Genomic DNA, 12,335 nt, shown 5'->3' on the forward strand with positions numbered 1-12,335 from the left:
TGTTTAAACTGCCACCTCCACTCCCATTTCCTCTCAATACTGGGGAAATAACTGACACATTTTATGTATTGAATAAACATTAATCTCTTATATGCAAACTTATATATGTTCTCCTCTTCCTGAATGTGATCCTGAAGTCGGGGCTCCCCTGTTCGCTGAGATCAATGACATGACTGGCATAGCCTTGTGAGATCATCCTCGTTCATTTCCTGAAAACAAGTTTGTTATCGTTTTTCCTTTTCGTACTTGAGTGACTCATGGATTCTCTGTCGCTCTCTCATAAATACCATATAAATACAAGTTTACAGGGACATGTCTTTTGTGGAGACCATCATATCTGGAGGTCTTGGAGATATCGCTGCTCAGTTCTTTGCACAAACTGGAGCTTAACTTAAGAACTTAGCTTAAGATTTATTATCACAGTTATTACATTTTTTGAGGATATTTTTTACCTTTCGATATCAGCAAACTTCTATTTCTGTTCAATCAAGTCATCAATTTCTATTGATGCCCACCTGGTCGGCTTGGTCAATCATGCTTTTTGCTTGTTTTTACATCTTTTTTACTCTGTTTCCAATGCTTCATTGGTGTATATATATCCCTGAACAGAATGTGCTTCTGCCATTCGGCACACAAGTCAGGGAACGCCTGCTCTACACAGGTAATCCTAACCTTTAACCTACTGCAATGTGCTTTTTGTTATATTTACACTTCTTAACATTGGGTTTCTGTTTCTTTTTTAGTTGCAATGTTTAGATGTTACTATCTGCTTAATGTGGGTTCCGTTTTTTAGTTGGTGTGTGGTGATGTTACTATAAAAATGTGTTTAATTTCAGGGCAATCCTTTGCACTGCAAGTGTACTGTGCTTTGTTCCTAAAGTGTCATTTGGCTTGAGGTAATGGCATTAAGTGTGTTCATATGTCTCTGTGTGTTTTTTTGTTCATTTTAGATAACATATTTCATGAGCTGTTCCTTGAAATGAATCCTGATGGCTCCATCAGAGGGTCTCCGGAACCGAGACAAAACTGTAAGCAACTTCTGCAAACATGAGTTAAAGAGCACCGTTTACTTGAAGAGTATATTCATTAAGTAACAGTCAAGATACTTCTCCGAATGTCCTTCAAATAAAAATGCCTCATCAGAAGAGATAATGAATTCGTAATAGCTATGATAGCAGTGATTATGCAAATAATAACACGTTTGTTGTCATTTTGGTTTTATTGTTATGAAAATATTTCATGGTGGCAGTGGATATTAATATTTGAGGTCCAAAGGTGATGCATGTGAATTATGGTAAGTGACAGAGGTGTGGTGTTTGTGTGCTGCGCTGCAGGTGTGCTGGAACTGCGTTCAGTGAAAGCGGGTGAGACGGTCATCAAAAGTGTGGCTACATCTCTCTTTCTTTGTGTGGATGATGAGGACAACTTGAAAGGACAGGTCTGAAAATGGCAACCATTCTACCATTCTAGTTTAGCTTTCTAGAAAGCAGTGTAAACAAAACCAAAAAAAAATTAATGTAAAAGGCCTTTATTATATGCATTATTTACACACAGTGAATCTTATGAGTAATGAGTTTTGATCACTGCCATTAAATGCATTAAAATTGATCAGTAAATACATTTATAATTTTACAAAAGATTTTTATTTCAGATAAATGCTGTTCTTTTGACCTTTTTTAATTCATCAAATAATCCATTTTTTTTTATTTATTTTTTTTATGGTTTCCACAAAGATATTAAGCCGTTTTTCTTGAGCATCAAATCAGCATATTAGACTGATTTCTGAAGGATCATGTGACACTCAAGACTTGACTTCACAGGAATAAATTACATTTTAAAATATATTGAAATAGGAAATAATAATATTCCACAATATTACTGTCTTACTGTGAGAATAAGAGACTTCTTTCAAAAACATTAAAAACATTTCAACGGTATAGTGTATTTTTTTATGATTTATTTATTTATTTAAAACATTTAAAAGTCATTGATATAAAATGTATTTATAAATGACGATTTTATCATTAATAATTACTTTTTACCACTACTCAAATTGTTTTAATCATAATGTAGATTTTATTATATATTTGATATAATAAAATGTATATTTATCTTATGTTTCATATTTGGTTTTTACTGTATTTCATTCATATTAAAACATGTAGAATTGCTTTGACGTGGTTTGCAACACTTTCCATAGTGAACAGTGAATGAGCTGTTGCAGTATATTAATTAATTAAATTTACTTTTATCATTTTCACTGGAGACTTGAACACATTTGGTACTGAGTTTTGTTTTCTCTTTCAGCTGCATTACTCTAAAGAAGACTGCACCTTTCAGGAATTGCTACTGGAAGATGGATATTCTTCTTTCCTTTCTCCACACACTAAGCGTCCTCTGGCGCTCCTCTCAAAGCATTCTGGACAGAAACATAAACCACTTTCTCGGTTCCTCCCCATTATGAATAAGGTGGCAGAGGACAGCCAGATACAGGAGGCGAAACAGTATATTCAGGATTTAAACCTGGACTCCGATGACCCACTTGGAATGGGACATCGGTCACACATACAGACTCTCTTCAGTCCAAGTCTGCATACTAAGAAATGAGGACGGGTGAACGCCAGTTATGGAGGCACACTTTACATTATCACTGGACTGCAAGGTTAAAAATGTTTTTTTTATTGTATTTTGTTGCCTGAAACTGTATTTATTTGAATATATTTATTTATTTACTATGGTCTAAAATTATTTAAATTAAAATATCATTATTAACTTAAACATTGTTATATTAAACATTAAATAATTATTACTGTAAATTAAACATTACATTTTAAATAACGTGATGGATATCTGCTGGAGCAGATTCCACTTTCAGTTTGTTTGTTCTTTGTGTAGTTCACCGAGTCACTTCAGTATGATTCTTGTGTGATTAAAAATTTTAATAAATAGTTCACCAACATGGCTCAGAGTTACATAATTCATAGAGCATGCGCGCGCGCACACATTGGATAGTACATATTTTCCTAAAAAGCTGCTTTTAAATACACACACAAGCACAGACACACACATCTCTCATCCACATCATGTCAACAGTGTCATTCAGAACAGCAGTAACATTAAACTGTTCCAGATGAATGATGCTTAAGACTTTAGCCATCCGTCGGGCACACAAATCCCTGGCACATTCATGGCTGCAACCCGGGTGACAAAATACATGACATTTAAATGACACCGCATGGCGCTTCTTCCTATGAATATGTCCGATATATATATGTCGAGAATTCCAGTAAAGCAAAAGTGCAAACGCTTGTATTGCACAACACAGCTCAGCGACTTTTCCAAATGCATCCAAGCATTAAGGCGCAACTCTCTGAATAGATAAAAATGTTGAACAAATAAATACATTCAGTGTAAAGGTTGTGATGTCAAAATAAAAGTTTTGTAACCGGAACGTTAGAAAAAACTTTTTATGGAGGTTAAAATCAATGTTTTTTGTGACTTCTTCATACTTTTCCTCTTCTTATGGCTACTGCATTTTGTACCTTCTCAGCCTCTGTGTCAATCGTTTTCTGTTTCTTGCATTTATTCCTGCATTCCTCCTTTCCATCGTACCCAGATATTCAGAGAGTCACAACGATGCAGTGTCCTATAAACATGGCACAGGACCACCTCCATCTCTCATTCCCCCTTTTTGATCTCCAGTCTCTCAGACTTGGGTGACCAGCGGGTAAACGCTCCCTATGCTTTGCTCTCCGGCCTGTCCCGCACACAGCCCAGCCAGGAGAGTCCCATTGAGAGGGGCACAGATCCCCCTGTAGGTTGTGCCTCCTTCGAGAGGAACGCAGTCTCCCTGTTCCCCAGGCTCTTCCTCTCCGTCTTCTCCTTCTTCATCACCCTCTTCCTCCTCCCAAAGGGAGGTGTTGACGTGCGTGTACTCCTGGTTGTCCACACACTCCGTCTCTCGGTGGTAGAAGTAGCTGAAGTTGGAAACGATGACAGGAACGGGAAGCGAGATGGTGAGCACGCCCGCGATGGCGCACATGGAGCCCACCAGCTTTCCGCCCACCGTCTCCGGGTACATATCACCATACCCCACTGTCGTCATGGAGACCACAGCCCACCAGAAGGCTTCTGGGATGCTGGTGAAAGCCGTGCCCGGGTTTTCTGCCTCGGCAAAGAACACGGCTGAGGAGAACAGGATGACTCCGATGAAGAGGAAGAAGATGAGCAGCGCCAGCTCTCTCAAGCTGGCCTTCAGCGTCTGGCCCAGGATCTGAAGGCCTTTGGAGTGGCGAGACAACTTGAAGATTCGGAAAACTCGAACCAGACGGATGACCCTTATGATCGCCAGGGACATGGACGGCGCCGTATCTTTAGACTTGGCCAGCTCGGTGCCGAGCGTGACGAAGTAAGGAATGATGGCAAAGAAGTCTATGACGTTCATCACATCCTTGAAGAAGACCGTCTTACTGGGAGAGCAAGCGAAACGCATCAAAAGCTCAAACGAGAACCAGCAGATGCACATGGTCTCCACCAGGAAGAATGGATCGTGGAAGATGGAAGACACCATGATGGTCGTGGTACTGTTTCCACCGAGGTGAAGCTGGTATGCATATTGGTGAAAAAAGACAGGAAAGAAAAAAGGAGAAATTAGATGCAGAAAATGGAAACTGATGGCTAGAGTATAAAACACATGTTGCATATTCAAAGTATAGTAATATTCAATATTTTGGTGCTTTTGACATTTTCTTCTGTTACAACTTAATACTTTAATTTACTCTGCATCTGTGTGTGTTAATCATATTTTGAGGACAAAGTTGTACCCAGAAGTGAGTTAAATTGGACAAAACCTTTTGGGACAACCTAATTCATATTTCAGGTAGGGTTATGCTATAGTGTAGTTGAATAAAATTGTCTATAGAAAGTACCCAAGTAAAGTCTGATTTTCAAAAAAATTTTCCTTAAATAAAAGTTTGTAATGTTATCATTTCCATCGTAGCTGGTTGGTTTATTTCATGGCTTATAACTTTTTAACAATTTTTTTGTTTTTAAATTCCTATGGGGAAAAAATTAATGGTAACAATACTACGTTACTAAGACTGGTAACAAAAAAAAGTAAGAATGGACCATTGAACTCTATATTCTGCAGCGAGAAACGTTAACTACTGTACGCCAGTCAGTTCAGGTATTTCTGTTTAATGGAAATGTACCGGTTCTCAGTTCCCAACCCTAATAAGAATATTTCTGACAGACATGCTTTGACTAGCAAGTGTCTGACAAAAACAATTTGGTTGTTCATTTAACAACCACTTGAGTGAAGTTGAAGGTCCCATTCTGCTTGTAAGGCATGTGACCTTTCACTCAAAGGTCGGTCATTTTAGCTCTTTATCACCACGACTCCATAAAGAAATTACTTCGTCTAACATGTACACAAGGGCAAACCACATCAGTATGTGAGTATTATGTTTCCATAAAGATGTATAACCCTACTATAATGACCAGTGGTGGTTTGTTTGCTTGAAAAACAGATTTTAAAAGAGTAAGACAGGAGATTAGATGGCATGACATGTGAGATGTGAATGTATATGCACGTGTGCTTGTGTGTGAACTTGTGTCTGGCTAGCTGGATCTTAAGTGTTCCCTATCGTAGTGCTTATTTTGATTTTTGCTAAAGTCATCATGAGATGTTGTGGGAGTGTGTCTGTTTATTAATACAAGCTCCTGTATCTGTGTTAATGTGCACTGAAGGGTTGTCCTTACTCTAAAAATAACACCTTAGATCTCTAAGGTGAAACTTGAGAATGTAACTCCACAATCTCTCTCTCACCCGCTTTAGTTTGCTTGTCGTTAACTGTCTGATCCATGTAAAATTACTGAGCTACTTTGGCAGCGTGTTGAGGTTGCTGGGTTGTGGGTCGCTGCTGGGAAACTAATATGATACTCTTTACTAACTTTCCCTCCTCGTACCCTACCCCACCCTGCATTGCGTCTCACTATTTTCCCCTCACTCGATCAGGCACAGACGCTCTTTCATACTGTCACCTGTCATCTTGTCATTTCTCATCTCCTTCCCTTTTTTCTATCTGTGTATGCCGGTTGAATCTCTCCATGGAAGCGTCACTTGACTGTTTTCCAACCCCCCAGAGTCCCTGCTCCCAATCAGTGTATCAGATTTAACGACACTTCTAAAATAATCTCAGCAATAACCCTACACTCTCTCCTGCTCCCGAACTCTTCATCTGCGCTTTCTTTCCTTTTAATGTGACTTTTCACACTCTAAACTGACCTTTTTTTGTGATTTTAAATGTGGTTTTGTAAATGAATGTGCATACAGTGAAAATGCCTCAAAAAAGTTCAGCATTCAGTATAACATTGTTTTTAAAATTGATAGAAATTCAGTATTCAATGTGCATAAACATATTACACATGGTACTTGGACGATTTTGCGAAATGCTCTAAAACAGATATAATACAAACAACACTAGCCTAAGTGTTATTTCCCATAATTCAAAGTGGCAACAAACCAACATGTCAACCTTTAAAAATGTAAACAACTGTTTGCTCACTGGGTCATAAATGCTACAAGAACGGGAATTTCCTCATTGTTTTTTGTTTGTTTTGTTCTTAGTCTAATTTCAAGGATTGGTAGATATCCACACCTGTCCTGACTGGTTAATCCTGTCCATTCAACGCTGAAAAAATGCTACTATGTGGCAACTCTGCTCGCACATGTCATCCAGTACACTGTTGAAGTGAGGAAAGTTCACTGAGAATATTTAATAAGTTGTGGTCATTAGCAAAATTTTGGCAGAATTTAGAAGGCAAAAAATGTCTGTGTTGTCAACAGAAGTCACTTCTTCACAACCAATCAGGTAAATCTTGCAATTGTGTGGATTCTTTGTGAAAATACTGAACAACAAAAAAAAGGGACTGCACAAATAGGTTTCAAGTTAATAGCTCAATAGTATAGTATAGTATTAATGTATATTGTGTATTATTAATAGCTATTAAAATGTAAAAAAATATACAAAATAAAGAAAGGTAGCGGCTATTTCCATAAATTAAATTCATGTTGACTTTACACAATATATTAATAATAATAAATTAAGTTTAATTGAATGCATCCTCATTCATCTTCAAATGCTCAGGAACATGTCTGCTTCATGCTATCTGCCAGTCTACCATTCTTTCTCATATTGACCATTACAACTGAAAACAATTTGTAAATCCTGTTAGCTACATTTTGGTCAAAACTTTTAACTCCTCTCACCTCTTTCGTCTCCGTTTCCTTTTTGAATATAGGCAGCGTTTCCAAACAGAAGATCAGAATGGAGACCACAATCACCATCACACTGATGATGGCGATGATGCGGGCGCCTCCAGAGGATTCTGGGTGTTCAAAGAGTATCCACAGCTTGCGCTGGATCTCATTGTCTGGCAGGGGCCGAGGTTCTTCCTTGGGGAAGCCCTCATCCTCCTTGAAGCGAGCCATGATATCCTCTCCCAGCTCATAAAACCGCAGTTCATCCATGAAGACGTCCAGAGGCACATTGGCAGGCCGCCGTAACCGACCTCCAGACTGATAGAAGTAGAGGATGGCATCAAAGCAGAATCGGTTGCGGTCCAGGAAGATCTCATTGCGGAGCGGGTCAAAGTAGCGCAGGCGACGCCGAGGGTCTCCAAGCAGAGAGTCAGGGAACTGGGCCAGGGTTCGAATCTGTGTCTCGTAGCGCATGCCCGACACATTGATGGCCAGTCGTTCAGACAGCGCCCAACCTCCTCTCCCCATTGAACCAGATCTTCGATTTTCTCTTTTCTTCTCACCCTTCTCTTTGTCACCCTTTTCTGCCTTGTTGCGCTGGTCCTTGAGTTTCTTGTCACTCTCATTGACCTCTTCCTCTACTTGTTTTTTGCCCTCAATTCCACTATCAGATCCTCCTCCTCCTCCTTCTCCTTCTCCTCCTCCTTTGTCCATATTTTCTTCTTTCTTTTTCACTCAGTCTGTTATATGGGGTAGAAACAGAATAATTTCAGCTAAACATGAACCCAGCAGTCAAAGGATTGTAGAAATGTACAACTGGTGTTAGACCGATGTATCAGCTATAGGCTGACTAACAGAAGTGGTCATTCCTCCTGGTGTCAGTTCCAATATCACCTAAGAGCCTTGTCAATACAGAGATCTCATTTTCTGTTAAAACATTACAGATATTTTTAAAGAATTTTAATTAAATATTGAGTATAGAAATACATTTAAAAATGTTTTTAAAAAATTCACTTATTTGCTATTTTTTAGCATTATATCATTCCATAATTATTGTGTACATCTTCACAGTAATTTTTTTACAGTGGTTCATGCTGCCTTAAAATGTCAAGTTTTAAGTAAAAATTTAACTTCACATTTCAAGTTGACTAAACTTAACATTTTAAGACAACATGAACACTTTTTAAAGTTGAAACAACATTTTTTTACAGTGTTTCTTGCTATCATTACAATTGTAACTATATTATATTTAATAAATTAAAATCATATTAAATATTTTCATATTTTAATGATAGAAAACTATGCACATCTGGAATGGTATGGTATATGGAATGATGTAATGCTAAAAAATATGTAATACATTTAATTTAAATGTCATTTTAATCATTTCAATTGAATAGTTTATTCAAAATGAATTACATTTATTACTGTATATATATATATATATATATATATTATAAATTTCATAAATGTAATGACAGCAAAAAGATTTACACAATAATTATTATGGAATTATATATTGCAATGCTGAGAATGTGTAATATATTTCCAGTTCCAGGTATGTAACTGAAGACGCCATCCTAACTTAAATGATTCTCCCATGAAATCATATACAAAAATTTCAAGCACTCCATCCTAACCCTGTGTTGACTCCACTACCACTTTGACCCACACCTCGAGAATAACACTACGGTAAATTAACAGAGCCAGTTTATATAAAGACACCAACACAACCCGGGAACAAGTATGGAAACAAGCCTTAAATGAAGGTAAGGGGTGAAAAAAAGTGTCAGAATCCCCTGAAAGTAAATATCTCCCGTTATTCTGATATTTGGTATAATAAATACAGAGGTTTGTGTCTCTGAAAAGTTTTAAGAAAACACTCTGTTTGTCTTTCCACTTACCCTCTGTCACTGGTGACCGTAGATCCAGAACAGTTACCCCACACTATCCGTGTTTCTTCCCAACCGGCACCACACCATGAGCTGTGTATCTACTGTCCGCTTCTGCCAGGCGGTCTACCCTATGAGTCCAGCAGGAGGTTTTTTCTCCTGTACCCTAAATCATAAACCCTGTCCTTCCCTCCGTCAGTGCAGTAAAGGATAGCTACTTCAACCAGTTTGTAGGTCACTGTCTTCACTCCCTTTCACGCTCACTGCAGCTCTGGGGAATGCTGTCATGCTGAAATTCAATCCAGAGCCCCTCGTCCCCTCATCAGCTCACTGTCCCAAACATCTTCACACCAGCTTAAAATGCTTGTCTCACTCATTTTCTCTCTTTTATATTTTTTGTTTACAATACAAAGATTTTATTTATCCCATGCACCCCAACACTTCTGCCAGGAAACAATACAAATAAATATTCGGAGTATAAAACAATACTGAACATAACCATCCATAATAATTACTCAATTTAAATTACAACAATTATTCAGAACATAATTATTCAGAACATGAATAACATTTCTTGGAAAGTGAATCACAAATCTTTCACCATTTCTTCAATGTTTTCAAAGTAACTTTTTTTGTAATTCTTTTGTAGTTCATTAAAATAAGGCAGCGTGCGAATACTCACATTAAGTTTTGGCTTCGGGGCCGAGTTGACCGGGTTTTCACTCTGCTCTTCAATCATCGCTCGAGAGAGTATCAGAACGAGATACTGTTCCGGTGTTGGTATGACGGCGCGTTCCAGCAGAGGTCGTGGTTGCTGAGAGTGCACAGTCTGGTGCAGCCGCTGTTCCCCAGGGCACTTCAACATCTAAAGAGCAGTTTCCCTAATAGAGTAAACACTGGTTTGACGTTACGTCTTTTTAAAGATGTCATTCCACCCGTGTGTGTCTGGATGCGGTCGTTTCCTGGCCCAGTCTGAAAGCCACGATCTCTGTCTCACGTGTCTGGGCCTAAGCACGCTGAGGTGACGTTCGTTGTTGAGTCATGCACCCACTGTGTGAAGATGACCATCGCGATGTTGAGATAAAGACTAAGATAATAGGAAATAGGTGGAGTCCCCTCTTCTATTCCCCAATCTGGATTTGATGCGCACAGGGCCACTTCGGTTACTACACAGGGTGATCTGAGGATTACAGTGGGGGTTCACTGGTTGAGTCCCCGCAGCCCCCCACTCCTCTCATCCATCGCAGGCTGAGGAGATTCCGGCTGGGGTTGCTGGGCCTTCTCATGGAGGTCCCAGTATCTCATTTGGGGCTCCCACAGAAGACCGGATGTTGATTGCTGCATCGGAGGTCGGGCTAGAGTCCTCTGGGGATGAAGGCTCGGCTGCGTTGCCCGCTTCGGGAAGAGTGTTGTTCGAGTCCGACCCGGAGCTGACTGCCATACTTTCCTGGGCCGCCGCGAGCATTGGGCTTAAGTGAAACCATTTATTGAAAGATCGTGGCTGGACGATTGATTTCTCAGGGCGGAGCATGCTGAACAGCAGCGTCCTGCTCCAATGCCGGGAAGTGCACAAGGAGGTCACAAAGTCGTGTAAGGAACCTTTTTCTCCCTGAAGCCGCTCCACTGCCTCTTCCGCTCTCACTACCCTCGATGGCAGGCCATCAAGGGGTACGTGGAGATCCCTCAGGTGGAGGCTGCAGTTACGGTTCAGCTGTGCCCGCAAAATGCTGCCATCTGGCAGGGTCGTCCACGTCTCCCATCCAAGGCCTGCAAGTTATACTTGCGGCAAAGGCTTACAGCGCCGTTGGACAGGCCGCCTCAGCCTTGCACGCCATGGCCCTCCTGCGAGTTTACCAAGCTAAGGCACTAAAAGAGCTACACAAGGGTAGTTCTGACCCAGGGTTGATGCAGGAGCTGTGTAAAGCGACGGACCTCGCCATACGGGCTACGAAAGTCATTGTGCGTTCCCTTGGGCAGACAACGTCCACGCTAGTGGTCCAGGAAAGCCATCTCTGGCTGAACCTGGCCAAGATGAAGGAAGTCGACAAGGTTCGCTTTCTCAGCTCTCATCTCGCAGGCCGGCCTCTTCGGCGACGCTGTTGAGAATTTCGCCCATGCAGTACAAAAACAGACGGAGGACATTAAACACATCCTGCGCCGACCTGACGCTGCTGCCAACACCCGTCCGTCTGGGTCTGGCCCCCGCCTGCTCATCACAGAGGGTGTCCCTCTGTGTCCTCCACATCTGCTCCGTCGCAGCCACAGCAGCAGACTTTACCTAGACCCCAACATCGAACTCCCCGCAATGAGGTGACACCGCCCGTCTCAGCGCCTGCCAAACATTCCAAACGGCAGGCGAAGCGGCCCTGAGACGGGCAACCCAGAGATGGAGGGAGCTGCTCCTCAGGAGATGGTGAACTGGCTTTCTCCAAACAGAGGTTGGCCCACTGGATAGTGAATGCCATCGTCTTAGCATACCATTCCCAAGATGAGCCATGCCCCCTGGGAGTGAGAGCTCACTCAACACAGATACATTTTTTGGCCTTAAACAGTTTCAATGAGCTTGTTAAAAAAACAAAAAAACAAAAAAAACATTCACTATAGTTTTTTACCTCATCACGCAATTACTATTACTACAGTCACTAATAGGCATAATACTACCATCCTGCCACATTTAATAGTTATATCATGTGTAAGCGCATTTGGCTGATATGCATTTTATTAAATTAAATAGCCTATTAATAACAATAGGCAAAATAATTATTCATACAAAAAAGTTTATCAAAGCACCCAAAACAGGCGATGATGTGCAAATGCAAATGTTTTTTGTTTTTTTTAAACCTAGAGTAAACGCATCATTTTACAGAAACCATAAAAAACGTACATTTCACCCCAAGTCCTTGATTCACGCACCATCAGCTCATCGGCCGACTTTTGTTCAGTGGAAGTCAGCTTGGAAATAATTTACATTTTACATTGATATAGGCTAGTGTAGATGTTTCTATATTTGTTCATATCGTTTGAGACAAAGTATGGAATAAATAACATACGTTTTGTATCAATAATAAAATTAAATAAGTATGTTACAAAAAAACAAAACAAAGAAAAACTACAGGATGTATCCAGTCAATCATGTGCTATTTGCAAACCAAATTTGCAAACCAAATTTGCAAACCAAATTT

The 12,335-nt window shown here is 40.1% G+C and overlaps 2 protein-coding genes across 2 annotated transcripts; one reads left to right on the forward strand and one right to left on the reverse strand.

The window, feature by feature from the left end:
• Positions 1-496: 496 nt before the first annotated feature.
• On the forward strand, positions 497-2,617 carry fgf21 (fibroblast growth factor 21). The gene is made up of 4 exons (XM_082143546.1): positions 497-661; positions 951-1,028; positions 1,335-1,438; positions 2,308-2,617. The coding sequence occupies exons 1-4, from the start codon at positions 508-510 to the stop codon at positions 2,605-2,607; spliced, it is 636 nt and encodes a 211-aa protein (XP_081999672.1). The 5' UTR covers positions 497-507; the 3' UTR covers positions 2,608-2,617.
• A 1,087-nt stretch (positions 2,618-3,704) lies between these two features.
• Positions 3,705-9,419, reverse strand: kcna7 (potassium voltage-gated channel, shaker-related subfamily, member 7). The gene is made up of 3 exons (XM_082142629.1): positions 9,166-9,419; positions 7,271-8,001; positions 3,705-4,603 (listed from the first exon to the last, which is right to left on the reverse strand). Exons 2-3 carry the CDS (start codon positions 7,973-7,975, stop codon positions 3,707-3,709), a joined length of 1,602 nt encoding a protein of 533 aa, XP_081998755.1. The 5' UTR covers positions 7,976-8,001; positions 9,166-9,419; the 3' UTR covers positions 3,705-3,706.
• Between the last annotated feature and the right edge of the window lie 2,916 nt (positions 9,420-12,335).

The sequence above is a fragment of the Leuciscus leuciscus genome, assembly GCF_965113295.1.
Source record: "Leuciscus leuciscus genome assembly, chromosome: 1".
Taxonomy (NCBI): domain Eukaryota; kingdom Metazoa; phylum Chordata; class Actinopteri; order Cypriniformes; family Leuciscidae; genus Leuciscus; species Leuciscus leuciscus.

What these genes read in the sequence shown, in the direction of transcription:
- fgf21 (XM_082143546.1), top strand. Translation starts at nt 508, where the DNA reads ATGCCCACCTGGTCGGCTTGGTCAATCATGCTTTTTGCTTGTTTTTAC. An exon ending in GGAACGCCTGCTCTACACAG is followed by an intron (nt 662 to 950) that starts GTAATCCTAACC and finishes TGTTCATTTTAG; the next exon opens with ATAACATATTTCATGAGCTG. An exon ending in TCCGGAACCGAGACAAAACT is followed by an intron (nt 1,029 to 1,334) that starts GTAAGCAACTTC and finishes GCTGCGCTGCAG; the next exon opens with GTGTGCTGGAACTGCGTTCA.
- kcna7 (XM_082142629.1), bottom strand. Translation starts at nt 7,975, where the DNA reads ATGGACAAAGGAGGAGGAGAAGGAGAAGGAGGAGGAGGAGGATCTGAT. An exon ending in AGGAAACGGAGACGAAAGAG is followed by an intron (nt 4,604 to 7,270) that starts GTGAGAGGAGTT and finishes TATGCATACCAG; the next exon opens with CTTCACCTCGGTGGAAACAG.